We start from the raw sequence: 21,037 nt of genomic DNA on the forward strand, positions 1-21,037 counted from the left end.
CCCTAGTTTCTTTAACATACTGCTGTGACGGTTATTCTTGCTTACGGCAATTGATGCAATTTAGTGCTGAATGATTAAGTTCCCAAGCATTGTATGGATAATGACATTTACAAGTTCCTGGTTGCTAAGCTAGATTGTTTTATGACGAAAGAATCTCACGTGCCAGGATTGTTTACTGAAATGTGAGATCTTTGGCAAGTTGGAAGTGGTTATTTAATGTTGTGAGTAGTTTTCCTTTGAAAAATATGCCTTGAAAGCAACTTCATGAGGTATTTAGACATCCCTAGCAACCGTTACCATGACAACAAGTCAGCTAATTCTGAGGTGTCCAAGTTGATATTCTAAGTGTGGTGCATAACTGATGCATATTTGGTGAGATATTTGCAGGATATGAATTTTCATAGTTTCAGCAAAATAATCCTTCCTTACTACCCCATACGTCTTAACCATGGGTGCCCTGTGTACCTTTAAATCCTGTCGAAAAGATAATAATGAAAGTTTCTCCATTCAAGAGAGTCTATTCTCTGCATAATGGGAATGTTTTGACAAAAATTTGAATATCAGTTGATCAGAAAAGTAGAAATCTGCATTTCTTCAATGATCTCCATGGCAACCGTTACCATGGAAACATCAAAATGCATGACATATATCAAAAATTGTTGGGAATGGTGTAAATTTCATACACAGAAAATTTGAATAAAATTGGTTGAGTTTCAGCAGAATTATGAATCGTTTTATGTTGTGTGGAATTCGCAGGGAGCAATATCCCCCAGCCCACCCCCCTATGGAAATAGTCACATATCTTGCTTAAGCACAGGTTACGTAATTGGCAACAAGTAAATTTGTAAAATACAGGCTGCAAGCTTTAATTTGATACCAAAGTCACTATGTCCCGTGGGGGGTGCAACGAAAATCATTTTTTCAGGCCTTGGCTCATGGACTATTGCCAAATTCTGTTCGCCATTCTTCCTTGACGTGCACCAACGAGATTTTTTGAAGGCAAAAAAGCTATTCTAAATATAATATTTTAAGACAATAAACTACAAATAACTAATATTAAACAACAATAATAAATATCCTCGAGAATCCCAGATTCTCTGTTTGTTTCATTTACGAGTGGAAACGATGATAAATATTGTTATGACCGTGGGAGACTGAGCTTTAATCACGGTCGAACATTTTCCGAGACCTTTCGATCATTGACCGAACGATTCGCCGAAAAGTTATTTGATTAGACCAAACATAGAAACAACTTTATTTTGTTACTGTGACAGCGTTTAAAAGGATTCGTGGATATGGCAGACAAATAAGGGAAAAAAGATACGTCGTTCTATGTTTTAGCCTCCTTATATGTCTTTCGAAGTCTACGCAAAACGAGATTAGATCAGCGCATGACACATTCATGAAAATTCTGTTCGGTTCAACTCGTGACCGGACACTTCGTTTATCGTTTCCTAGCATCATCACAGCTGATCACTCTCTCGCGCGCTGAACACAAGACTAGCAGTGAAGTATTGAATAATTTGTAGCTTTTGTGCCCTTTTTGTTTCTTCGTCGAGATGCTGAGTCACCTCATTAAATTTGCGGTGGAAGGAGCCGCAGTCTTCGATTCATCGCTTGCAAGTTCTTTTTACGTGGACTCAGAGGATGATCCTGACGAAAGTGACGAACTAATGTTCTGCAAGAACAATGTCTGTGTCCATGTCTCATCTTTGAATGACTCTCACGTACCGGGATACTTCAAGTTAAACTCTAAAATGCGGCAAAGTGGCCACGTACGAATTACGGTTACGTGGACACCAAACTCTTACTTCTGCGACAGGAAGGGGGAACCGAATTTGGATGAGAACGGCATAGAGTGTAAGGGATTGCTCATTTCTAGCGGTTCGCTAGAAACATTTAACGTGGATCTCAGTGAAATGAAAACTCTGAGGATATTTTACAACCGGGATGACGAGACTTGTGGACAGCTAGTAATCGGGAACCATGAAAATCACTACAAAGTGTTTCATTTTTACCACGGCGGGATTGATCGGGTAACTCAGATTTTAGAAGAGTGGGATTGGTGTTCACAAGTCATTGAACCTCTGGATCAAGAGGAACTTCGAAGGAAAACTTTCACGGTAATTTCTAAAAGGCATCCAAAACAAGGATTTCATCCGGAGGAAGGCAGATACGATCCTATGCCAATGCAAAAATGGAAAACTTTTTTGAATGACACTGGCCAGATTGAAGACGTGGCAAATTTCCGGAAGGTGAGGAGGTTGCGTTTAACTAAAGTTTGTTGTTCATAATATCTCTAAAGTAATTCGATTTTTTTTACTTTGATTTATTTTTAATGGTCTGTAGAATCAGTATTAGTTTTGTGTATTATGAATGGGCGTAAAATTTGCAGATATGTTTTTTCATGAATGAATGAATTAATGTTGCAATGTTTAATTTAATTCATATCATTGTAATATTTGCATACATACACACGTGCGTGCAAACATGCATACATACTTAAGCTTTACTTTACTTCAAATTTTAATGTGAGGGAAAAGGGTTTTTTTATATCTGGTCTTTATTTGGCAACAACATTCTATTTTAACAGTGACATGCTATTAGCAAGAAAATATATTTTACTAGAAGCAATAATTAATATTTGTTCTTACAACAGAATTGCATGCAGAGCACCCCTTTTTTTAAAAATAGCATGAAAGGTAATAACATGGTAGAGATGGTATCCAGTCGTTTTGTATCCACGGATTTTGTACTCGGACGATTCGTGCCCAAGCCTCTGGTCAATTCGTACCTGGTCAACAATCATAAGAAAAAAGCATTTTGAGAATGAAGTCGTGCCAAAATCAAGCACGAAAATCGATCGTACTTTTTCACATTGTTTATCTTGTAAATTTAAGATTTTGGCCGTAACGGAATGCCAGCGACAATGAATTCACGTAATTTTCCTGCTCGTCCCAGACTTCACAATGTTTTGGTTCCATGCCACATAAGCAAGACTCATTCAAAACAGATAACCCGTAATGGCCTCTATTTATAGTAGACTTTGCTTAACATGATACTTGACATGAACAACATACTGTTTGATAGAAAACAACTTGATAATAGGATGGGTACAAAACGACTAAATTGGCTGGGTATGAATCGTCCAAGTTGGGTACAAATCGTCTGAGTACGAATTGTCCGTGGGTACGGAACGACTGGTTAGCAATAACACAGTGAAAGTTACCAGCAACTAGGTACTGTATAAATGTTATCTTCAGGTTTAGTTCCAAGCAATTTATTATACTTAACCATGTATGTTTGTGTATTGAATCATCAGGCAACATTCTTTGGTGGTCTAAGTCCTGAAGTCAGAAAAGAAGCCTGGAAATTTCTGTTACAATACTTCCCATATGCTTTCACTTTTCAAGAGAGAGAACTGCTGAGAAATGAAAAAGAAGAAGAGTACATGGAAATAGATCATTCTAGGTAAACCTCATCAATCTCTATGATTTAAACAATTACAGGCTTTTTGAAAAGACATCTAACAAGTATGCAAGATTTAGGCTATGGCTAGCCTGTTCTTAGGGCTTCTCTTTTCTAATTAATGTAAGATCGACAAGTATGCAGTTACAAGTATGCAACTACAGAAATAAAAGTTGCTGGGATTTTCACAAGCACAAATGCCAAGGAGTGGGTATGGGGTGTTCAGAGAAAACAAACTATCTGCAGTTGTCTTTTGAACAACTGATCTCAGCCACTTTTTTTCTCAAAACAGACAGGGTTCGTACGGGTCATGAAAAATCTGGAATGTCATGGAATTTTATAATTTCATTTTCCAGGCCTGGAAAGTCATGGAATTTAGGTGTGAGTCATGGAAAGTCATGGAAAATGATGTTTATTAAAAAGAACAAAACAATAAAGTTTTTTGGCAAAGAAAATAGTAAAAACATACCCAAAATGAAAGATGATTTCCAAGAAAATGGTCAAATTTAGGTCATGGAAAGCTTGGAGAAGTCACGGAAAAGGTCATGGAAAGTCATGGAATTTCAAAAGCTCAAAAGAGTACAAACTCTGAACAGGACATTTGTATTAGGTACATGTATAATGCAGTTACTATGCAGCCCATCAGACATCTGAACAGAAATGTGATATGCAGTGCATCACTCAGTGGCAATTGCCACTCCATGCTCATTTAATCAATCCTTGGCTCGGCTTCCACACAATTTCAACTCAAGATCAAGGAAAGCATGCATATTCAGTGGGAACAGCCTTCACTAAATATTCAATTGAAGCACCTCAATTTAACCCTGTCAAATTAGTATCGTTTCTTTGCCTTTTGTTACATTCCTTCTAAATTCTTTTTGTCAAAATGTTCATTTGTTTTGTAGGAAGAATCAAAGTGAAGACAAAAAAATGAGATTTTGGAAGGCTGTTCAGTGTACTGTTGACAAAGATGTTGTCCGCACAGACAGGTCGCATCCATACTTTGCTGGTAATGACAACCCAAATGTTGCCATTATGAGGTATTTAGAACAATATTTACATTTAATATCCTTTTATCAAAAATGGCACCTTTGCTTAATTTAACTGTTAATGGCTCTGAGTGTAGAACTGAAAAGATTGAGTGGGAGAACGTTTCTTTTTGAAATAATGTGATGGAATATGTTAAGCCTGGTGAATAAATGAGAATGATGTATTATTCAGTAAATGACACAGGCATACCCAAGTATGCCTGTGTCATTTACTGATTAATACATCATTCTCAATTATTTCAAACAATAACATGGTTTTTCATTCCTGTTTTCAGTATCTGTGCTTTTTCGGTTACTTAGTACCGTTTTTTGTTGATCTTCTGATATGACAAGAAATGATCAATCAAGTCATTCTCTTGCGTCAAGTAGAGGTTGGGCACCAAGCAAAACGCTAGGTCCATCTGTAATTCCTCGCGAAGCGAGGGCCGAAGGCCCGAGCGTAGCGAGGTTAATAAATTTGTCGGGCCGAGCCGGCCCGAGCGGAGCTAAGCCGCGCGAATTCGAGCGAAAAATATATTTATATATGTCTATATATGTTTATATCTTTGAAGGTGTCCGCACAATGACATCAGACTGTCTGGCGTTGTCTGGAGCAAAATTTGCATACATGGAAAAAAATATGCGTGCATGACCAAATTTCAACTGCAATGTTCATCAATATTCACTGGACACAGAACTATCTCTCCAGAATCTTTTCCCTTTCTTTTAGAAATCTTTTTTGTGAAAGAGTGCATTAAAGAAATTACACGTTTTGTGGCCGCGGTCAATAATTTGCCGTGGGAAATAAATTCATCGAACACGACAGCGCTGCACGCCCGTTGTACATTACGTCGCGACAGAAATAGATTTTCAACCGCAAACTAGCCCGTGGAACTACGAAAACACTATGCTCATAAAAAAAAAATCTTATGCGCCTTTTAATCTCCTCGTTTGATGCTACAATACGTGTAAAGAGGGCTTTCCACCCAGCCCCAGCTTCGCGAGGTTTTGCGAGTCACGTATTTCTAGTATTAGTGTGTTTTCTTTTGTTTTTACACGGCATATACATTTTCATCTCTAACAGGAACATCCTCCTGAATTATGCAACGTATAATCATGAGGTTGGGTACAATCAAGGTATGTCGGACCTACTGGCGTCAGTGCTGGCAATAGTTCAAGATGAAGTTGATGCATTCTGGTGCTTTGTTGGGTTGATGGAAGGAAGTGTGTTTGTCACATCACCTAAAGATGATGTCATGGACCGTCAGCTGGTTAGTTATAAATATGTGTTTTTCCAGAAAATAGCCATGCCATCCCCACAGAAGGTTGTTTAATTTGATCCCCCACCCCTTCGAAAAATAATAATAATAATAATAATAATAATAATAATAACAACAACAACAACAACAACAACAACAATAATAATAATAATAATAATAATAATAATAATAACAATAATAATAATAATAAATTCCAGTTTAGCTTTATACTTTCTTTAAAAATTTTGGAGTTTGAGAACCCCTCCCCCCTCAGAATTTCCAATGACCTTCCATGGGGTGGGTATAGATATTTTAAAGAAATGCACAATATTATAGTCCATGAGCCAAGGCCTGAAAAAATGATTTTCGTTGCACCCCCCACGGGACATAGTGACTTTGGTATCAAATTAAAGCTTGCAGCCTGTATTTTACAAATTTACTTGTTGCCAATTACGTAACCTGTGCTTAAGCAAGATATGTGACTATTTCCATAGGGGGGTGGGCTGGGGGATATTGCTCCCTGCAAATTCCACACAACATAAAACGATTCATAATTCTGCTGAAACTCAACCAATTTTATTCAAATTTTCTGTGTATGAAATTTACACCATTCCCAACAATTTTTGATATATGTCATGCATTTTGATGTTTCCATGGTAACGGTTGCCATGGAGATCATTGAAGAAATGCAGATTTCTACTTTTCTGATCAACTGATATTCAAATTTTTGTCAAAACATTCCCATTATGCAGAGAATAGACTCTCTTGAATGGAGAAACTTTCATTATTATCTTTTCGACAGGATTTAAAGGTACACAGGGCACCCATGGTTAAGACGTATGGGGTAGTAAGGAAGGATTATTTTGCTGAAACTATGAAAATTCATATCCTGCAAATATCTCACCAAATATGCATCAGTTATGCACCACACTTAGAATATCAACTTGGACACCTCAGAATTAGCTGACTTGTTGTCATGGTAACGGTTGCTAGGGATGTCTAAATACCTCATGAAGTTGCTTTGAAGGCATATTTTTCAAAGGAAAACTACTCACAACATTAAATAACCACTTCCAACTTGCCAAAGATCTCACATTTCAGTAAACAATCCTGGCACGTGAGATTCTTTCGTCATAAAACAATCTAGCTTAGCAACCAGGAACTTGTAAATGTCATTATCCATACAATGCTTGGGAACTTAATCATTCAGCACTAAATTGCATCAATTGCCGTAAGCAAGAATAACCGTCACAGCAGTATGTTAAAGAAACTAGGGCTGAACCACATGAATTTCAAAAAAGTTAAACAAATGTTAATACTTATGGACATCTTCCTCTCAAGGTCTTCATCTTTCTGTTCCAAAAAAGGCTTTGCACAGGCCTCAGTGCATGGAAGGCGCACAACCACTTGCAATTTGCTAAAGATCTCATGTTTCAGTGAACAGTTCCACATGTAATTTTCTTTCGTTATATAAGAATCTTGCTTAATTAGCAACAGTGAATTTCGAATGTCATCAATATCTCTTTTGAATGTATATCGAGTTCTCAAGTCTGTTATGGCAAATTTTATCAACAACAACTGGAAAAACGTCTACGGCCATTTTACAACGAGTTATCTTAGTTCAGTTTAGCAAGTTGTGACTCATACTATCTTCCATTTCTAGTTACTGAATTTAATTCTTATCCCTTTTTTTGAAATAAGAACACATTTAAAAGTTTATATATTTTCAAACGTTATATATCAATACTTAACGACTGTATTTCATTTGAAAATGTACAACCTTCTTTTAATCTAATCCTTGATCAAGCAATTTTTGCAAAACCACTTGAAGTCATTTGGAGGAGCAGTTTAGATGTCTGGTAGTTCGGCTGGGCTCCTTCCACACAATCTGCGCCTCCGTAGCAGCCATTGGCAAACGGTTTGGGGATGTTGGTCTTGCTAATATACCTGTTCAAAGTGGTATATTGTCGGCTCTGGTTCTGTAGCTGGTTTACTAGAAGGAAGACATTACAAAGAGGCTGTGCATACACATAATGTAAAAAACTAGGCTTTTTTCAAGCCTATGGGTGTGGGAAATATAAGGGATGTGGGCGAAGAGAGAACGAAAAGAGGGATTCTCAAGGTTGCAGCAACCGGAAAAATAGCAACAAAAATTGCAACATTGTGCACTAGTTTGCAAAAGAACAAGCATATTATGATGGGAACCGCAACAGACAGGAGAGAAAGTGGGAGTACAAGGTGCGAGAAGTTCTGATCCCATTGACACCCATCCCCTCGTCACTTTTTTTGCATAGAAGAATTTTCTATGATTCACTGACTGAATAATAAAAAAATCTTTGTGCTTTGATTTAGATCGTCTTTGAAGCAATGCATCGGTTGCAGTGATAGGGCTGGGGTTTGGCACGTGGCGCCAGAAGCATGATGATCCCATCAACTATGCCGGTAAGTTCCTTGAGGGAGATCCGCAGAGCATTTGATACAGAGACGTTTGATAAGTTACAGTCAAATCCAGAGTTCCTGAGGCTCTTCCTTCTTTATGGTCCAATGGAAGAAATAGCACCAACGCTGACGAATTTCGATTCTGTCAAATGGTTTTTTTTGCCTATGACCACACCTACTTTGCCCACTACTTACCGGTCTACTTAGTTAGCACGGGATCCTTTAAGATACACACCCTGAGGCACTTCAGCTACTGGCAGATTGAAATTTTGTCGTTCAGAGGTCGACATCCCATGGTTTCTCTCAGCTACCAGTTGACCAAACCATTGAGCAGGCCCTCAACAGAAACACGAAGACGAAGGGTGGTATAATAGGATTCAGTATTAATATGGAAAGGTGTAGCTCAAAGATGGATGTTGATGGCTCAGACGAGTGCAGAGTGATGGTATTCATGGATAGAGATCAGGATAAAGTGCATTAGGAAACTGGCTGTACATACATGCAATGAAGAGAGGCAGATGTTAGGAAAGTGATGGAAGTTGTGCGAAACTGGTGCGACCCATTCAAACCATTTGACGATGTACCGACATACCAACAGGTATGTTGCTGTCGGGGTACGTTGCTGAAGATAGCCTGGAGTATGATAATACAGATGATGATGATGATGATGATGATACATCAAAGGTGCAAATGAGAAAAGGAGTAAAGCGCGGGTCTCTTTTGTTACAGATCGTGTACACACCAAGAATGTTGCCTTCTATGAGACACTGTCAAAGCTCAATTTAGGCATGTTACACGTCTAGAAGAAAGCAAGCATCATTAAGGGTGGAAAGCAGGAAGTTATCTCTCAGAACAGACAGGAACTTGTTTGCTTGCTCACTGATTATTGGTCAGGGTCGACAAATGGATCTTCGAGAGCTACTAAAACATGAACTTGGTCTCTCCCCATGGTCTCAGGTCCGCAAAATCTGCGAGCCAGCAAGCGTTGCGAGCCACCGTGTGAGCTATGCGAGTCACGTAAGTCATTGGAGTCATGCGAGCCACAGTACAAATGTAAAGAATTTTTATTTGTTTTATTTACATTCGCATGAGAACATTTTGGACGAATTTCATACTCGGGCCGTAAGGCGGCACGAGTTAAGCTTTCGGTCGCGTTATCAAATTTATTCTTTTTTTTTTTTTTTTTGGGGGGGGGGGGGGGGGGTCGCAGTGGGCCAAGAGATAAGACTTCGGGCCACGAGTTAAGTTCTCGGTCTCGCTTTTTGTACTCCGGCGGCATGAGTTAAGTTTTTGGTCGCGTTATCAACTTCTTCGCGTTCTTTGTACTCGGGCCGTACGCGGTAAAGCGCCGAGTTAAGTAATCGGCGAAGGGGAGGGGACCTTAGCTCCCCCTCCCTTTCCCCGATGTTTTCTGCGAGTCACTACTCTTTCGAATCAAAATATTTGGCGTCGGTTGTGAAGTGTTTGTGAACGGTTTCCCTTAGCGCAGAGAGGGTTCTAGAGTCGTTAGAACAAAAAGGTGATGGCAATGATAGCATGTCGAGTGGCGAAGAGAGCGAAAACGTAAGGATTAAAGCCCGTGCATATAGCATAAGAGAAGAGGAGGTAGCTTGAACATGGTGCATTCGGTTCATCTGATGGCAAATTAGTGAGAGTGACAGTTGTGCATACACTTACATACACTTTCCCTTTAAAAATACCCAACTGCTCTTGTTCTTGTTCTCATGTGAAGGTAAATATAAAAAATGAAAATTCTCAACATTTGTACTGTGGCTCGCATGACTCGCGTGACTCGCATGGATCGCACGGCTCACATGACTCACATGGCTCACACTTTGGCTTGCTGGCTCGCAGATTTTCTTCACTCGATGGTCTCTGGCAACGTGAGATGGTTCGCTGGCTAAAACTAACCAGGCAGTATTCTCGAAACGTCTAAAAGATGGAGTAGAGTGCTTGACAAGGATACCGCCTAACACAACGGCTGTCATCATGGATGCCATGACAATGCTGCAAATGATAACACTAAAGTGTGCCCAATCGCTTTGCAGACCTGGCAGGGATGCTTCTAACAGAAATCTTGGCGCTTACAGGGACGGCAACAAGGGTGGACTTCCTTGCTCATCAGCATTCTGATTTGTCAATTAAGAACACTGAAAGAAGTAAACGAGGTAGAGACAGGTAAGTCCTTCTTGCAATAAGCAGTCGCCAGCAGCCCTGCCCTCGCCAGTAGAAGACGTTTATGTCAAATGGGACTAACCAAACCAGGCTAATGCACTTTCTCATACATGAGTGGTCAACTAGCACGTATGACGAGGAGGCTGGAACACGTATCCTCCATGTTTCTTATGCAAACAACTGTACGAAAATTAAAGTTGTTGCTGAAAAGATTGTGCCCATTGTAGCCTTGCAGCTCTGGAGGAACCCAGAAGACGCTGACACTTAATCGTTTTTGCATGCGTATCATGCCTCGTCCTGTAGGCACACATCAGTTGCCATAAGCTCATCAGATACTGATATCGAAGTTCTAGCGTGTTTCCATCAGACAAATAATTATCTCAGCGTGCATATCATCGATCAGTGGAACACGATGCAGATCTCACCTCATCAGTGTGCCAAGTGACAACTTTCGTTGGCATGGGAAAGGAAAGAAGAAAGGTGATGGTGATGGAAAAACAAGACGTGAGAGACAAACTTGAGGATATCGGTGAAGAAGTGCCACCAGGAGGTGAAGGGATTGCAAAGGTAGAGCATTTCGTGTACATCCATTGTACAGTGACTGTGGAAAAGAAGGAATAAGTGAGATCAGATATGATGTTCTGCAAAAGCACGAATATGCAGGCTTATCAGCTTCCCCCAACAAAAGAAGCTCTTAAACAACACATTAAGTGTGCTAACTATTTAGCCTATCTGTAGATGAATTCCTTACAAAGGTCCTTTGAAGATCAAAATCCAAATGGCCAAGGATGGCAACTAAATGATTGACAACTTGGTCCCTTCTGTGCAAAGCGTTCTTTGGAACAGGAAGATGAAGACAAAGATAAAGATGAGGACAATGAGGAAGATGTGCATGAGTATCAACATTCGTTTAGCGTTTTTGAAATTCATGTGGTTCAGCCCTAGTTACTTTTACACACTGCTGTGACTGTTATTCTTGCTTATGCAATTAATGCAATTTAGTGCTGAACGAATTTAAGTTCACAAGCATTGCTTGCATAAAGATTGTTTTATGACTAAATAATATTACATGTTGACTTAAATGTGAGGTCTTTAGCAAGTTGGAAGTGGTTATTTAATGTTCTGAGTAGTTTTCCTTCAAAAAATATGCCTTAAAAGCAGCTTCGTGAGGTATTTAGACATCCCTAGCAACCGTTACCATGACAACAAGTCAGCTAATTCTGAGGTGTCCAAGTTGATATTCTAAATGCGGTGCATAACTGATGCATATTTGGTGAGATATTGACCAGTGGTTGGCAGGATATGAATTTCCATAGCTTCAGCAAAATAATCCTTCCTTACTACCCCATACGTCTTAACCATGGGTGCCCTGTGTACCTTTAAATCCTGTCGAAAGGATAATAATGAAAGTTTCTCCATTCAAGAGAGTCTATTCTCGGCATAATGGGAATGTTTTCACTGAAATTTGTAGATATCTGCTAATTAATCGAAGTTTTGAATATCAGTTGATCAGAAAAGTAGAAATCTGCATTTCTTCAATGATCTCCATGGCAACCGTTACCATGGAAACATCAAAATGCATGACATATATCAAAAATTGTTGGGAATGGTGTAAAATGTATACACAGAAAATTTGAATAAAATTGGTTGAGTTTCAGCAGAATTATGAATCATTTTATGTTGTGTGGAATTTGCAGGAAGCAATATCCCCCAGCCCACCCCCCTATGGAAATATTCACATATCTTGCTTAAGCACAGGTTACATAATTGGCAACAAGCAGATTTGTAAAATACAGGCTGCAAGCTTTAATTTGATACCAAAGTCACTATGTCCCATGGGGGGTGCAACGAAAATCAATTTCTAGCCACTTTTCAGAACTTGGCTCATGGACTATTATAACATCTTGGTTAAATAAAGCAAATTAACTATGTTACTACAAAATTAAATCTGAAAAAATCCTTAACTGTAACGGACTTATAAATGTCAAGTCCACAGGGCAGCAGGGGGTAATATATATTTTCATCCAGTGTGCACTTGAAAGGGAGGGAGGGGGTGGGGGTTCGTGGGTTCGAATCCCACTAAAGTCCAAGATTTTTTTTCTTTACCTCGCCTGGACCAAATTTCCTTACTATGGCTAACACTCAGGAGGAGTTGAAGTGATTCCCTCCAGAACTTAACACTGCAGAGTTAATTCCCAGATTTCTCAGTAATAGTCAATGAGTTTTTTCTTTTTCTTTCTTTCTTTCTTTTTATTTATTCTTTTTTTTTTTTTTTTGTCTTTTCTTCTCAGACATATTTCCGTGAGTTGTTGCGCATGTTGGAACCAGAGTTCTACGCTCATCTTCTGCTCCAAGACGCCGCCATGGACATGCTCTTCTGTCATCGCTGGCTGCTCCTCTCTTTCAAGCGAGAATTCTTCAACGAAGAAGTTCTAAAAATGTGGGAAGCGTGCTGGTCGCGCTACCAAACGGACTATTTCCACATCTTCTTGTGTGTTGCCATGGTGCAGGAATATGGCAAGGAAGTTGTGGAGCAGGACATGCCAGCCGATGACATGCTGCAGTATTTTACTGATCTGTCCATGAAGATGGACGGTACCAAGGTTCTGCGCGTTGCTCGTCAGCTTTTGTTGAAATTTCGCCAGTTACCCGGGATACCTTGCTCGCTGCGTGGACTGCTGTCTGGACCAGGGATCTGGGACAGCGCACCATTACCCGAGATTCAGTGTAGCTGTCATGAGAGATGCCTGTACTTGTATGGTGAATTAACAGATCAAGAGGAGATGAATTCAGCGGAAACAATCACAGTGAACAAAAAAATGTCTGTGGACGTAGACCAGGGATCAGAAAACTTGGCTTGTGGCAATGGTGAAGTGGATAAAGCAACTTTAGATTTACATCATGTTCAAATTTGTGAAACGAATGGTACGGATAGTTACGAATCGCAGCCTGAGCCAGTCATTGGCGGCGAAGGTGATGATAAGGATGATGATGATGTATCACGAATGAAGGAAAACATAAATGAAGCGCGTCAAGATGCAGATGGTGCTGCTTCGGACGAAGAAGGTCAACTAGAACAACAGGCTGCTAAAGATGAGAAAGAAGAAGTTACTGATAGCTAAGCGTCGGCGTGTTCACGACCAATTCGTCCTTCTCTCAGAGACGACAGTCTAGCAAGAAGAACAAGCAAAGGGGGGGGGGGGGAGGGGCAGTATCTCATACGGTCTCTCAAATTTGAAAATCAGGATGTAGCTAGTGTCCGAAAAAAAGGCCTCTTCTAATCGGCCATTTTAAAGGCATAAATTTGATTTTACTCCATTGGAACAACAAGCGCCAAAGACGTAACAAATTAGCATATTAGCTGTCGGATTCTTTTGCGCATTTGCTGAAAATCTCTGATCAAGAATTCACTCTATTGGTTTCCTACGTAGCTAGCAGTCGTTTCCTTTTCAAGCGATCACGAGAAGCGAACGAAAGGTTCCAGAGAGAAGAAACAGCCCAATTTGTTGTTGTTGTTGTTGTTTGTCTGTTTGTTTGTCTTTTTGCTCCTTTTGGACTTCACCAGCCACCACCGCAAACGATTGCTACATTTTGAGAGCCATCTTGTTTTTCCACATTGTATGCTCCAAGTTTCGAAAGAATTTATGAATCATGTGCATCGTTTGAAATTTTACTTTTACTTTTTAACATTATTATTTAAAATACTAGAATTGAATAGATGTTTTAAGACTCTGCTCCGATAAACTTTTGTGTCAAATCACTAAAACTAAAAGATCTACTAAGAGAGGTGGGAATTCGAGAGAGAGAGAACTAGCTTGTAATCTCCACCCACTACTTGCAAACCAACTATAAAAGTTGCCTCCATCACCCAGTTGAGTAATATTTATTGATTAGTGTGGCTTCCTGTTTATTTCGTAATGTTGCGTTGGGCTGTATACTCGACAGAATGTCATAACTGGAAAGAATAAAGCGTGTGGGTAATGGAAAATTGCTTTCAGTCTGTTTCTCTCTTAAAATAATATCTCTTAAAATATTTCTGTAGCGGTAACACGCAGGGGAAATTTGGACGAGAAGGATTGGGACCAGACGAGAGTGGCGCGTGAGAAGAGAAACCGACCCTTTCCTCGTCTCGCCCCAATCCCTTCTCGTTTATATTCCAGCGACGGCAGCGACAACGCCGCAAAACAATAGGTTTAATGAGCAAAAACAATCGCTCTGCATGTGCGTTTTACATTTTGGTATATTTTTTTGCCGTCAACTGCAAAACAACAACGTGAAATGACCACATTTAAGGTTTTGTGGAGAACGTGAACGCACGGCGATGAATTTTTCATTTTCTTTGTTAACTTGTACGCCACTCCTACCAATTTGGTTTCTGGATAGTTCGCCATTTTTGTAAAAGTTGAGCGAGCTGAAATAATCGCGAAGTAGCACAAATTAAATAAAGATTTATTTTCAGGTGACGTTTTCGTTGCCGTTGCCGTCGTCGTTGCTTAAGCTCCCTATGTAGCTTCCGCGCGATGGAGTGATTAACCCTCGACCGCAAGCAGTCCGAGGGAAATGGCTGCAAACAAACGTGACAGGATCTTTTCTTGTGTGTATTGTGCAATAATAAGACGAAATCTGAATGGAATTGATGGTCTTATAACCCTAAAGACACAGAACGCTTGTATTGGGGACCTTTTGTTTTTTTACTTCTTTTCGTTCAGATAAAGTCTAGGGAGAAGGATTCTTGCTGCGAGAACTTCCACCCTGGAGAAACGTCTTGGGATGCTTTTCTGCACGGCAGGCGATTTTTTTACTTGTATATTCTTCTCGTGTGACTATTTCTGAGCGGTAAAAGGGACCTGTCAACTAAAGAGAGTTCAGATGATATGAGCTGTTAAATTGAGTCACTGAGAAAATTCTAAGAGTTTGGCGATAATCTCTCGGTGTTTTAGTTTGGGAAACCTAAAATCTTGGAAATAGAAATAATTAATCTCTCTCGAAACACCTCGTAGTAGAACGGTTTTCAATCGAGCGTCGTAAAACCAAAACCAAAGTAGTTGGTTTTAGCCAATCACAACAGGCGCAAACAGTGTAATGAACCAAACAAAATTCGAAGCAAATACATGTAACCTGCGTAAAAGCGCGGGAAAACGCGTGCGAGCAAAAGTCGCAATTGGCTTTGGTTTCAATTCTGATTGGTTGACAAGCTGCGCGAGTTTTCTAACCAATCACAGAGCGATGTAAAGCGAAGCCAAAGCAAACGCTAATTACCTGTAAAACCGCTCTACTACGCTTTGCGATTGGATTAAAAAGAACTCGCGGCACTTTTTCAGCCAATCGGAATTTAAAATTAAACCAATCGGGACTTCCTGGTAGGCGTTTTCCCGCGCTTGACACCATTTACATGTATTTGCTTCGATTTTTAATCCTTTGGTCATTCACTTCAATGTGTTGTTTAGGTTTGCTGTGATCAAATGTTGAACCAAGTTTAACGTCTCAAGGCTTTTAGCGATGCCGAGTAGCTAGGATATGAAGCTAACCGCGGGAAGGGGCCTTTTGTCGTTGCCGAGGTTTCAGTGGCACTCGCAAAGCATTTGCTGATATTTCTATTCATTATTATACGGAAATAAAAAGGACTTGAATCTGCCGGACTGGTCTGTCATTCGAATGCAGTCTCTTCACAGACCTCTTAACACCTTCCTCAGCTAGCTTGTGATGTTTTAGTCACATTGAAAGTATTTCCGATTATTATTCCTACAGTGCTCATGATCAGAACATCTTCCCTGAGTTCCATGCAGTATCATGCAAATATCGTAACTCATTATTGAGATACTTTATCGAAAAGGCTTTTTATTTTTAGACAATACGCCTCAATTTGCATATGGAAAAATGAGGAATAAATTCAATGGAGATGAGATATTAGCGTGAGTCACTGTTGTACAAAGTCAACAGAGCGCTACACCAAACTTCAACAAACGAAAATCCTTCACAACATTACAGACGACAATTGCAGCACTGTTCAAAGACGATGGAAACAGCCGAGGAAGATAAAAGTACAGTTAAAAAAGAGAAAGCAAAGAACATTATATGCTTCTTTGTCCTTGGAATATTGTCACTCATCTACGACGAACTTAACCTAGCGGCCGCCGAAGACGTGTTATCAGGCAGTAGAATTGCAACTACCAATGTCATAGTCGCCATCGCTCTGCCAGTTCTCGCTGTAAAAAGCTCGGCCCCTTGGTTCCTACAGAAATGTTCGTACTTGTCCAAGTCTTGTGTCGTTGTGTGTCTGCTTCTCGCTGGATTAGTTGTCCTTGTATGTGTTGAGAAGGTCCATTGGCGACTTCTTGGAATCAGTATAATTGAATCTGGTGTGAGCTTTAGTGAAATAACATTCCTCGCGCTGACCGCTTCTTATCAAGAAGTCACCGTGAGCGCGTTTGTCGCCGGCATTGGCGTGGCATCGCTGCTGGGACCATTGTACTACACAGGTGAGTTCTTTTACTCTATCCATTTTTTTTATTAATTATTCGTAATTTCAAGTATATTGCTTGCATTTAGTCTTGGCGTGATTTTTTACTGCATTGCCCGCATTGGGTACATGCTGCAATGAGAGACCAATTTCTTTGCTGTCCTCTATCGCGTAGATATTATCATACAAGAGAGCTCTCCCGTTGCGGTTCTTGTAGTAAACTTTCACCCATGAAAAGCCCTTCCTCCCGACCAGCTACCCCTAGGTCTCCGAGGATGAACTTAACACTTCTTTGAATTAATTTTTACCACCAACCAAGCTGTAGAGATTTTAAATCTTGGTGTAATAGAAGAATATTCCCGCACCAACTGAAAGACCCAGTAAGACAAGACTGATACATTTTCGACCAAAGAAATAAATATTAAGAGAGAAAACCTATTCCCGAGGCAAGTGATTTGGTCTCAGTTTATTCTTGTTAGCAAGCAGTTGGGTCTCGGCAAGTAAACGTAGTTGGTTCAGTGTAATAATTCTCGTCATTCTCGGGTAAGTCGGTTAAGGCCGAGCAAGAAAGTTGCCTGTTGTACGTTGTAATTTGTTACATGGTGTTTTTTAGAGGGTAATTATTGTTAAATATTCAAGTTGACCGTAAAGTTCTTTTAATCATTTGACAGCTTACGGTCGGTTGACGCCAGTCAGTCCGGTGAGAGTAAAAGGAGGAATGAGTTTGCGGAATGGCGCGGAACGGCATAATTATGCTTAATACAATTTATGCGGGGAATACATTTATTGAAGAGCGCGTCATGTTTTCGCATAAGAGCAGCAGCTTTTTGGTGCCGCAGACTCTAGCCGAATATTAAACAACTAGCCAACAAATCGAAGATTAGATCGTCTGATCGCTGGTTAGGAAGAAATGCACGAGGGTGAAAACATCGATGAAAACTGTTTATTATTATATATAGTTTTCGCATTAAAGGAACTTTGAACAAATTAAATTTCTAGGGGTAACGTAAATGGCGTTACCGGTTTCAGTAGGGATGTTGTTTCGCGGCGAAAAATTCAGAGAAATTAAGTGATATGGTCGTTTACAAGCGCAGTTTTTAAACTATATTGTGTTTTACCTTGCAGGACTGACAACCTGGCTGTGTTTGGCTCCAAGAACAACAATATTAACTACCTTTCCCTGGCCGTTTCTTGTTTTAATCCTGTACAACATCTTGGAAAAGAAAGGCAAAGGTGAAAATGGAGAGAAAAAAGAAAACAAGGGACTTCAATACAAGAGATTGCCGGTATCCTCTGACTCTGAGGAGCTTGATCACACGCCCAAAAGAGATTTAACTTGGAACGAGAGGTTTTCGGTGGCAAAGCAAATTTCACCGTATATCACCTTCTTGTTTCTCACCTACTTTGCAGAATACCTCTCAAATCAAGGTATCATTACCACCCTTGCTTTCTCTAACTCGTCATTCAGCCCAAGAGATCATTATCAATATTACATTGTCTGTTATCACATGGGCAAGTTTCTTGGTAGGTCTCATATCTTCTTTCTCTCTTGCACCTGCTCTAAAATGATCTCTTACGTACGAATCGAGAGAACCTGGATATTGGCTTTGATAGAAATAGCGCATCTCGTCTTCTTCCTGTTTGCTTCGTGGTTCCGGTTTGTTCCACACGTATCTATCATTCTAATTCTTTGCTTCACCGAGGGTTTTGTGGCCGGGTCGATGTATGTGAACTCGGCTTACACCGTTTCTGAGGTAGTATCTGAACCAAAGCAAAGAGAATTCGCTTTAGGTCTGCTGACTCTGGGCAATGGGTTAGGCAAACTGACTGCAGGGTTACTGGGACTTCATGTAGAACCACAGTTAAAGAGACATTGTGGGTACGAGCTGCGGTTACAAGATGAGTGTATCACCAGATACCACAATGCATCCGGTTGGAAAACAAATATGCACTGCCAAAGCTATCATTACAATGTAACTGGCTCAAATTCAACAGGATCGTAAATAATTTGACTCGTACAAAAACCATATTGATTGCTAGGTTGACAATCCAAAATTTCAACCAGTATTGTATAACTTAGTGTTCTTCAGGGCCTGGACTGCAATGGAAGAAAAAAAAGGGGTATTTTGCAGAACGCTGAATCCATCGTGAAGTTTTATAATGTCAAACGTCTGCCATAGCATTGAGAGGAAGAAGCTAGCCGTCTGTATGAATTATCAGTGGCCAAACCTGAATAGTATAGAGAAGTGCTTAGGCCGAAAATAGATCATTCCTAGCTTAATTAACCATAAATGTTGTAAATGAGCGTAAAATGACAGAAATGAAATGATGCATTCTGCATCCGGAGTTCTGATATATCCCTGGGCCCGGCTGTTTAAAGAGCGGATACTAAGGCGTTATATCCAGTGGATAAATCGCTATCCAGCGGGTAAAATGTATTCCAACAAATACATTTTATCCGCTGGATAGCGACTTATCCACTGGATAAATTGAACAACCGGGGCCTGCTCTCTAAAAAATTAAATTTGAAAGTAAACATAAACAGTAACCAATGGTCAATTAGTTAGTTTTATGGTTTCTCTACAGTGAGCGGTCCGGCAGCAAAAAGCATCAGTGCAAGGGAACGAGAATTCATGAGAAGAAACCACTAGCATATGTTGTTGTTATCGGGATGGTGAGGGAGAATTTTGTGCAAAAATAAACCTCACAATAGCATTAGGTGTAACAAAAGCAAAAAAACGTGAACTAAAAGTCCGTAAAAGATAAGGTTTTTACTTTGAGATCTCAAAGCTGATAAGGTTTTTGTGTCTGTAAGTTTATTGAATCATTTTATTATTTACTAAAAAAGTTTCAGGAAATTACCTAAAGTCACGTGATCATTCTCCACATACATAGAATCATTTAGTAAACTCACAAAAACCGTATCGGCTTTGAACTCTCACATTAAGGACGGTACCTACTTTTGCAACTGTGCATACGTTCTCCGCATCTCGAGATACTCGGGTTTCCTATGGGTGGTGCCTACTAATACAGGGACATTTTTTGCGCGGTCAAAAACTATGCAAAGAAAGCAGAACTTAGCAAGTGTTCTAAAGAAAATTGGGGTTAACCATGCATTTTTCAGAGATAATAAAGCTTCAATTTGGAAAGAAAACGCCATACATTGCTTTGTATTTTAGTGTCTTTTAGAATAATTGATGCTAATTTTCTCTGAAAATGCGTGGTTACCCCCAATTTTCTTTTTGGATTTCAATATCCCTTGCTAATATCTGCTTTTCCCGCATAGTCATAAACCACGCAAAAAGACTTCTTTATTACTAGGCACCGTCCTTAGAAACCTTATCTTTAACGAACTTTCTTACTTTTTACGTTTGATAGCGGTTAAAATTATATAAGGGAATCGGCTCGATAATTTGAACAGCTGCGAGGTAACGGAAATATCAAGAGTTTCTCTCCAATTGCAACGCAAGCAATAAAAAACTATTTTGCCGTTAGTTCAGTAGGTTTCTAGGCTTTGTCGATTGGTGTTGGGAGCATCCTCGCAGACCCAGGGGCAGGCATTCAATGACTTCCTCTTGACCTAACTAACGTTAACCGCCCCTGGGTCTCCGAGGAAGTGTTAGGAAATGACGATACAGTATTGTACTTGTAACCTTCCTAAGTGGAGGGGTAGTTTAATTCATGGTAAGGTAAGGTGACTATATGGACGGTTAAAGTAGGCGACACGTGAACCCACTCAGTTATTCTCTCGCTCATCGCTGTCATGCCAGATGTAGACTGCAAGCAGTCCCTTTCTGGATAGTCAAGAGGTCACGCAAAATAGCCGAGCGCGGAAAAAAAAACTAGAGCGAACGAGCGGAGGGGGGCTTTGGGAGAGGCGGGAAAAAGGGGAAAGGACAATTTTTTTTTTTTTTTTAACAACAACAATTTATTTTATAAATTCGGATTACATAAGGGGCTTGCCCCGCAAATAGCCACAAAGCTAGTCGAGGCGGGACAAGACGAGCACGAGAACATAATGGGAAAAAAAAATACAGTAAATTAAGTTACAAACACGCTGGAAAACAGAAAAAAAAACTTTAAATAATAACGCAGATTTAGATAAGGATATGCATCAAAATTGAATTTATTGAAGGGCACCATGAATAAATGAACTTTTGTCCATTTTAGCTTACTTTTTTGTCGTTTTGGCTCAGATCTGTCGGATT

At 39.9% G+C, this 21,037-nt stretch overlaps 2 protein-coding genes and 1 pseudogene across 2 annotated transcripts; all 3 read left to right on the forward strand.

The window, feature by feature from the left end:
- Positions 1-1,023: 1,023 nt before the first annotated feature.
- Positions 1,024-14,357, forward strand: LOC146482547 (TBC1 domain family member 16-like). Its single transcript, XM_085106977.1, has 5 exons — positions 1,024-2,255; positions 3,323-3,471; positions 4,374-4,508; positions 5,581-5,767; positions 12,661-14,357. The coding sequence occupies exons 1-5, from the start codon at positions 1,560-1,562 to the stop codon at positions 13,489-13,491; spliced, it is 1,998 nt and encodes a 665-aa protein (XP_084963103.1). The 5' UTR covers positions 1,024-1,559; the 3' UTR covers positions 13,492-14,357.
- Positions 8,727-10,637, forward strand: LOC146482548 (uncharacterized; annotated as a pseudogene).
- A 1,878-nt stretch (positions 14,358-16,235) lies between the features above and the next one.
- Positions 16,236-20,323, forward strand: LOC146482549 (battenin-like). The gene is made up of 2 exons (XM_085106978.1): positions 16,236-16,848; positions 17,955-20,323. The coding sequence occupies exons 1-2, from the start codon at positions 16,386-16,388 to the stop codon at positions 18,830-18,832; spliced, it is 1,341 nt and encodes a 446-aa protein (XP_084963104.1). The 5' UTR covers positions 16,236-16,385; the 3' UTR covers positions 18,833-20,323.
- The last annotated feature ends 714 nt before the right edge of the window (positions 20,324-21,037 follow it).

This window comes from Pavona decussata, unplaced genomic scaffold, assembly GCF_977016875.1.
Source record: "Pavona decussata unplaced genomic scaffold, jaPavDecu1.1 SCAFFOLD_45, whole genome shotgun sequence".
Classification (NCBI taxonomy): Eukaryota; Metazoa; Cnidaria; class Anthozoa; order Scleractinia; family Agariciidae; genus Pavona; species Pavona decussata.

Coding starts and splice junctions, on each gene's coding strand:
- LOC146482547 (XM_085106977.1), top strand. CDS start 1,560: ATGCTGAGTCACCTCATTAAATTTGCGGTGGAAGGAGCCGCAGTCTTC. Junction 3,472..4,373: donor ATGGAAATAGATCATTCTAG/GTAAACCTCATC, acceptor TTTGTTTTGTAG/GAAGAATCAAAGTGAAGACA. Junction 5,768..12,660: donor ATGTCATGGACCGTCAGCTG/GTTAGTTATAAA, acceptor TTTTCTTCTCAG/ACATATTTCCGTGAGTTGTT.
- LOC146482549 (XM_085106978.1), top strand. CDS start 16,386: ATGGAAACAGCCGAGGAAGATAAAAGTACAGTTAAAAAAGAGAAAGCA. Junction 16,849..17,954: donor GGGACCATTGTACTACACAG/GTGAGTTCTTTT, acceptor TTTACCTTGCAG/GACTGACAACCTGGCTGTGT.